Source organism: Mandrillus leucophaeus, unplaced genomic scaffold (genome assembly GCF_000951045.1).
Source record: "Mandrillus leucophaeus isolate KB7577 unplaced genomic scaffold, Mleu.le_1.0 Scaffold107, whole genome shotgun sequence".
Classification (NCBI taxonomy): domain Eukaryota; kingdom Metazoa; phylum Chordata; class Mammalia; order Primates; family Cercopithecidae; genus Mandrillus; species Mandrillus leucophaeus.
In genome coordinates, this window is record NW_012098876.1 from 326,356 (window position 1) to 334,470 (window position 8,115).

The 8,115-nt window shown below is 36.4% G+C and overlaps 1 protein-coding gene across 3 annotated transcripts in view; it reads left to right on the top strand.

Annotated features, from left to right (window-relative positions):
• The window catches only part of DYNC1LI1 (dynein, cytoplasmic 1, light intermediate chain 1), a 48,119-nt gene extending 43,150 nt beyond the window's left edge, over positions 1-4,969 (top strand). For 2 of the 3 annotated variants that reach the window (XM_011985348.1, XM_011985366.1), the window contains 5 exons: positions 471-530; positions 659-703; positions 1,327-1,447; positions 2,358-2,513; positions 4,046-4,969. In XM_011985348.1, coding sequence (XP_011840738.1) covers positions 471-530; positions 659-703; positions 1,327-1,447; positions 2,358-2,513; positions 4,046-4,155 — 492 coding nt within the window. In that variant the 3' untranslated portion in view covers positions 4,156-4,969. The remainder of the gene's footprint in view (positions 1-470; positions 531-658; positions 704-1,326; positions 1,448-2,357; positions 2,514-4,045) is intronic. The other variant, XM_011985357.1, reaches the window with a different exon arrangement.
• The last annotated feature ends 3,146 nt before the right edge of the window (positions 4,970-8,115 follow it).

Sequence of the window (8,115 nt, forward strand, 5' to 3'; positions counted from 1 at the left end):
TCAGAGAAACAAGGGACAAGTTGCATTTCACTTAACTAGGATATTACTGGCCCTTTTAAAACACCGTAACTGCTGTTTAGCAAATTTTGTAAGCATGATTAATATGCTTGTGACTCTAGGGTTGTGCTGTTCAACACAGTAGCCACTTGCCTCATATGCCTTTTAAATGTAAAATTAGATAGAAATCAATTCCTTAGTAACACTAGCCACATTTCAAGTGCTCAGTAGCCACTGGTGGCTAGTGACTGCCATACTGAACAGCAGAGAGATAGAACATTTCTAGAACTGTAGCTAATTACTGGACATCTCTGCTGGAGGCCTTGGGTAGGGCAGCTCACACATGTGAACGTAAATATAGTATAGGTAATGTTCACATTCTTGAACTGTTTTTTAATTAATCTAGAGAATAAGTTACTAATGGTGTTAGCATAATATATTAAACTTGCTCATTTGTGCATTGCTCATTTCAGTTTGTACATGAGAAGGAAATTATGGCAGAAGATGATCAAGTGTTTCTTATGAAGCTACAGGTATGAAATTATATCAGAAGCAGACTTAGTATGGTTAATAAGTAAACTGTTCTTGTGTGTATTTTCTTTAAAAATACACTAGTATATGCTATGAATGTCTAAACTAGGATTATTTTGGTTTTTTTCAGTCCCTTTTAGCAAAGCAGCCACCAACTGCAGCTGGAAGGCCTGTGGTCAGTATTACAAATTTTGACAAAATGATTAAAATGCAGTACATATTATTTTAGTTCTTTTTTCTTAAATATGTACATATTTCATATGGGTGTGCTTTGATATAAACTTGAATTCAGAATGCTTCTATAATTTGTGAGATTTTAAAAGTGTAAAGATCTATTGGTAACATTTGTTGTATGTCAATACTCAGCCATTTATGTGTCATTTTACAAATTCTCACAACCACCTTATGAGGCAGAACTGTTAATTAGCCCCATTTTGCCGATGAGGAAATGGGAGCCTTAGGGAGGACACTGTGACTTGCCTGAGATTATAAAGCTAGTAGAATACAAGTCCAGATTGGAAACCAAATCTGACTCCCAAGCTTGTAACTATACATCATCAGTCAATATGTTCTTTATTTTCTATAAAAGGAAAATTAGTATGTTAAAATGTAATGAGCCTCTGTCTGGCATTCTCTAATAATGAGGACAGGATTGCTAACAATTTTGTCAATGGCTTGCATCATAAAAGTACCAGCAGAACAGGGGATAGTTGCAAAGTAATTTCTTTTTACAATAATAACTTTTGTGAAAATGGAAGTTTCAGGTTTTTATAATTGTATTTTCCTATTTTTACATAGGATGCTTCACCAAGAGTCCCAGGAGGCTCCCCGCGAACACCAAATAGATCTGTATCATCTAATGTTGCCAGCGTATCACCCATCCCTGCTGGGTCAAAAAAAATTGATCCAAACATGAAAGGTACATCTCTTTTTAGGAGATAACAAGACGATACATTTTATGATAGTAATCTAAAATTCCACCTTTTGCCATAACTATTTTCATTCTTGTGCAGTATCTTTTAGGCTTTGTCTCTATGGACATATAATCTCATAGTTAATCAGATTGTAAACCATTTTACAGTGTATTTGTGATATATCATTTCCATGATAGAAGTTTTGTTATATTTAATCACTTTCCTGGTAGATCATTGAAGAAATTCACAATTTACACTATAGTAGGTAATCTGCAATTAACATAAAGAAAAAAAACTATATGCATAATAGTTATTTCTGTAGGAACAATTGCCATAAATGGGATTAGTAGGTCAAAGAGTTTGTTTTTATGCCTTTGGATAATATTTTTTCAAATGGATTATTCAACTTTGCATGTCATCAACATTGAGTGCTGCAGTTTTACCACAACCTAATTAACATGCTTTAAATACTACCTAATAAGAGTTTTTCCCCTAGTATTTTCCTTCTATTTTTGTTTCTCTTCTGTGAATTGTTTATTGCTATCATTTGCCCATTTCTCTCTGGGAACTGCTGCCGGTTTTCATGTAGGATACCTAATATTTGAGGCAATTTCCCAACAGTTCTATTTTTAAAGAATTCTTTTCAAAAGGGAGATATATATTAGTATATAACATCTTTTTGTTTAAAATACCTTTGACCTTTTAAAAATAACATTCTAATTTTTAAATATTACACTTTTAAAGTTTACTCATTAAAGAAATTACTCAGCATCAAAAGATCAAACTAGACTTGAATTTGGAATATAAAACTCTTAAATTTTAAGTTTATTCATTTTCTGTGTGTGATTACTATAATAATAATTTGTGGAAAAATCTTACGTTTTGACTAAAGCTTTTTTTTTTTTTTTTTAATAGCTGGAGCTACAAGTGAAGGTGTTCTGGCAAATTTCTTCAACAGTTTGTTGAGTAAAAAGACTGGCTCTCCAGGAGGCCCTGGTGTGAGTGGTGGTAGCCCTGCAGGTGGGGCTGGAGGTGGAAGCAGTGGTTTACCACCATCCGCCAAAAAGTCAGGTATGCGTATGGGGAGCAAGTCACTTTTTTAAAATAACAGCTTTATTGAGATATAATGAAGTTCACTGATGCATAATTCTTTACTAAGAATTTGGTATCTTTACTAAGTTGGGCAGGCCATTACCATAATCTGATTTTAGAACCTTTTTATCTCCCCAAAAGAAACCTTGAATCTTCTCTCTTTCTTCTGTGGATTTGCCTATCTGGACATTTCATGTAAATGGAGTTATACAATGTATGGCTTTAACAAATGTTTTTGAAAGTCATACATATTGTAGTATGTATCAATACTTCATTTCTTTTTTTTTTTTTTTTTTTTTTTGAGACGGAGTCTCACTCTGTTGCCCAGGCTGGAGTACAGTGGTGTGATACTGCAGCCTCTGCCTCCAGGGTTCAAGTGAGTCTCTTGCCTCAGCCTCCCGAGTAGCTGGGATCACAGGCACCTGCCACCATGCCCAGCTAGTTTTTGTATTTTTAGTAGAGATGGCGTTTCACCATGTTGGCCAGGCTGGTCTCAAACTCCTGGCCTCAAGTGATCTGCCCACCTCAGCCTCCCAAAGTATTGGGATTACAGGTGTGAGCCACCATGCCCAGCCTTCATTCCTTTTTAATTGCTGAATAATATTTCATTATATGGCTGTACCACATTTCATTTATCCATTTACTGAGTGATGGACATCTGAGTTTCATCTACTTTTTGACTATTATTAATATGGTGCTGCTTTGAACATCCATTTTTGTGTGGATATTTGTTTGTAATTCTCTTGGGTAAGTACCTAAGTGGAATTACTGGGTTGTGTAGTAACTCGGTTTAAACAAAGGTTTTGAAGAACTGCCAGAATGTTTTCCAAAATGCTGTATCATTTTAAATAGTCAGCAGGTTAGGAAAGTTTGTTTCTCCATATCCTTGCTACATTATTATTGTCATCTATTGTTACCACTCATCATCTTCTCTAGATGCTAAATTTTTGTTGCTGTTTTCTGTTTTACTGTTCTTATTGTCCTGTGCCTTAAAAAAAAAAAACAAAACCTTTATGAGGTTAAATGATAGGTGCCAGTTTTAACTCCATTTGGTAACAGATCTACAATTTAAAATGAGGGAATTTGTTTTTTCTTGAAATGTATATTTTTTTTATTTTTTATTTTTTAGACAGAGTCTCACTCTTGCCCAGGCTGGAGTGCAGTGGTGTGATCTCAGCTCACTGCAACCTCCACCTCCCGGGTTCAAGCAGTTCTCCTGCCTCAGCCTCCCGAGTAGCTGGGATTACAGCAGGGTTTCACCATGTTGGCCAGGCTGGTCTCGAACTCCTCACTTGAAGTGATCCTCCCACCTTGTCCTCCCAAAGTGCTGAGATTACAGGCGTGAGCTACCACATCTGGCTTGAAATTTTTAAATCAAGGGTTGTTTATGTAATTAGTGTGCTAAATAAAGTTAATGAAAGTGTTAGCAATTTTTAAATGAAGAGATATTGGTGAAAACGATACTTTCACTTATATCTAAATCTTGTTTCTTTTCTTTTTCTTCAATGTAGGCCAGAAGCCTGTCTTAGATGTTCATGCGGAACTAGATAGAATTACACGAAAACCAGTTACAGTTTCTCCCACAACACCTACATCTCCTACGGAAGGAGAAGCTTCTTGAAGATACCAAATAAAGCCATTTATTCAGTTTTCTGGGATAAAGTAAACATGCCTCTGCCTTTTCCTTCAAAAGTGGAATTAGAAAGCTGGAGTGCTTCTTCAGATGGACTAAATTTATGTCTTTTGTGTGTGTGTGTGTGTGTGGTTGCCCATTTTTTAGAAGGAGCTATACAGAAGAAAAATTATTCTACATTATGTAGGATTGCTGTTTGCATTGCCATTTTGCATAAGGAAGTAATTTTTGATTTTGAAAATCTCAAAACTTTTAGATCTGAAATACAACCATGTGATCGTATTCTAAAGGCTATTTAAAACGTAAAAAGAGTTTAGGGGAAGGGCAGAAAACATGCAATCTGGGCATTGACTGACTTGGAAGTCTAAGCTTATTTTAGTTATAACTATTAAAATCATTTTTAAAAATTTGTTAGTTTTGCTGACAGAGAAAAATCGTCAGTTGTCAGATTTTGCACACCAAAATAAATGTACCACCACACACGGAATATGCTAAGAAAATTATCAGATAGCGTTTGATACACTAGTCATTGTCTCAATCACTGATCCTGTAAGTTGTCACCAAAATATGATTTAGAAATACTGGCCAAGGTGTTTCTTTAACTGAGAAGAAAAGAAAGCACACTGCCTAAATGTGTAAAAGAAAAATGCAGAGGTTATTCAAATGTAAAGAGGTAACAATCTTTGGATTTGTCTATACATATATATATATATGGCTTTGCCTTAATATACCCCCTTTTTTGTTTGTGACTTTCAACTGTAATCAGTTAATAAAGTATTTATTCTCTGCATTCAGGTTCAAATAACTTGTTGCATTCTCTTATGTTTAAATTTACATGTGTCAGCTAATAAATGAGATTCATTAGTACAGTCATCCCTTGGTATCCATGAGGGATTGGTTCCAGGACCCACCTCAGGTACCAAAATCTACAGATGCCCAAGTCCCAGATATAAAATGGCATAGTATTTGCATATAACATTCACATCCTCCTGTTTCCTTTAAATCATCTCTAGATGATAATACTAATTCACTATAAATGCTATGTATATACTTACACTGTGTTGTTCAGAGGAAAATAACAAAGTGCCTGTTTAGTTGCAATTTTTTTTTTCAAATATTTTCCTTCTGCCATTGGTTCAATCCATGGATATGGAACCCACAGATACAGAGGGCTGACTAATTTAAAATGTTTGACCTAATTAGTAATATAATTATTAAGCATTCTGACCTAAGAGATAAATGAATACATGAGATTCCCTATCCTATAAATTTCCTTAATTTGGGAATTTGCCTTGGTCATTACATCTTCCTCACAGGCCTGCCTCAAACTCTAGAATCGTATGTCAGCATATCTAGTAGATAAAAATACAGCCTTTTATCATTTAACGGGAAGAAGTTGTTTTAAAAGCTTGGCAGTTGCACTAACACATAGCCACTCCCTTACAGGTGAGAACACCTGTTACTGAGTCCACCTTTTCAATACTCAGTTTTCAATTACTGTTTTAGAAACTTCAATAAGAACAAATGGATCTTTTTATTGAAGTTCAGCTAAAGAACACATCTACATTTGACCTGAGTCATTTATATAGTTGGGGGCAAAATGGTTACTGCCCTTTAAATTGGTCTTTGTTGCTACTTTGAAATCAATATTCCGAAGTTTTTTTAAACAAAAAGTTTGAAGACAATACCTCTATTATCTAACACAATCACTTCATTAAAACTTTAAAATCTATTTAGTCTTAACAGTATTTGACACCTTATATTTAATATAAATGTAAAAAATACGTGAGAGATTGGGTGTGGGTGGTTCACACCTGTAATCCCAGCACTTTGGGAGGCTGAGGTGGGAGGATTGCTTGAGCCCAGGAGTTTGAGACCAGCCTGGGCAACATGAGACGACATCTTTACAAAAAGTTATCAGGGTGTGGTGGCACATGCCTGTAGTTCCAGCTACTTGGGAGGCTGAGGTGGGAGGATCACTTGAGCCCAGAAAGTGGAGGCTGCAGTGAACTGTGATTGTGCCACTGCACTCCAGTTTGGGAGCTAAACCTTGTTGCAAAAAAATACATATATATAAAATATATATGTATAAATATATATATGCATAGCTGTATATGTGTATATGTATATCTACATGTATAAATATAGATATACACGTGCGTGTATATGAGAGGATAAAATGGTGTTCATGGACATACAAAAATTTATGAAAACATTTTGTCTGAGAAAATATTTGAGGTAGGCCAGGCACGGTGGTTCATGCCTATAATCCCAGCACTTTGGGAGGCCGAGATGGGCGAATCATGAGGTCAGGAGTTCAAGACCAGCCTGGCCAAAACGGTGAAACCCCATCTCTACTAAAAATACAAAAAATTAGCTGGGCGTAGTGGCGGGTGCCTGTAATCCCAGCTACTCGGGAGGCTGAGACAGGAGAATCACTTGAAGCTGGGAGGCGGAGGTTGCAGTGAGCCGAGCTCCCACCACTGCACTTCAGCCCCAGTGACAGAGTGAGACTCCGTCTCAAAAAAAAAAAATAAAAAAAATCTGAAACCTATTTTTGTAGCATTTTTTTGCAAGTAAATTTGTTTTAAAACTATTTGTTTTTAAGCAAACTTTATTGAAGTACACAATACAGAAAAAATGTACAAGTGTATGGTTTGAAGTATCACAAGGTGACCACGTATAACCAGCACCAAAATAAGCAACAGAACATTAGCCAGCACTCACAGAAGCTTCCAGTGTGCCCCCTCAATCAATATCACCACCCACCAAGTAACCACTGCCTAACTTACAAATACGCAGATAAGTTTGGCTTATTTTTAAGCTTTATATAAATTGAATCTTACAGAGTATTATTTTAGCGCCAGGCATCTTTCAATATCAGGTTTGTGGTTAATCCATTTTGTTGCGTGTATCAATAGTTATTGCAGCATGTTATTGCATTGTGTAAATATAGTATCTATTATGCTATAGATGGGTATGTATTAGTTTCCTGTTACTGCAGGAAATTACCACAAATTTGGTGACTTAAAACCATACAAATTTATTATTTTACCATGCTGGAGGTTAAAAGTCCAAAATAAGCCTTACTTGGCTGAAGTTAAGTGTCAGCAGAGCTGGCCTTTTTTTTTTTTTTTTTTTTTTTTTTTTGAGGCTCTAGAAGAGTATCTGTTGTCTTTCTTTCTGGCGTCTAGAAGCTGCCTGCATTCTTTGGCTCTTGGCCGCTTCTCCAAAGCCAGCAGCCTAGCATCTTCAACTCTGCATCCATCACATCACTTTCTTTCTGATCTCCCTGCCTCCCTCTTGTAAGGATTGAAGTGATTAAATTGGGCCCCCTTGAATAATTCCATATACCCTCCCTCAACACTTTAAATATTTCACTGCACTCTTTTGCTTGCATTGTTTCTGAAAAGGAATCAGATGAAATTCTTATCTTTGCTCCTCTAAAGGGGCTTTTTTCCTCTGGCTTCTTTCAAGACTTTTTCTTTAATTTTCTGCAATTTGAATATGATATGCCTAGGTGTAGGGTTTTTTTTTTTTTTCCATTTATTTTCATTTTATTTTATTAATTTTATTTTATTTTTTGAGGCAAGGTCTCACTCTGTCACTCAGGCTGGAGTGCAGTGACTCAGTCAGGGCTCACTGCAACCTCTGCCTCCCAGGCTCAAGCAATCCTCCCATCTCAGCCTCCCTAGTAGCTGGGGCTACAGGCACGCACCACCACACCCAGCTATTGGGTTTGTGAAGACAGGGTTTGTTTGTGAAGACAGGGTATTCACCATGTATTGTTTGTGAAGACAGGGTTTCACCATGTTGTCCAGGCTGGTCTCAGACTCCTGGGCTCAAGCCTCTTGCCTCGACCTCCCAAAGTGTTGGGATTACAGGTGTGAGCCACTGCACGCAGCCCATTTATCTTTCTTTTTTTTTTTTTTTTTGAGACGGAATCTC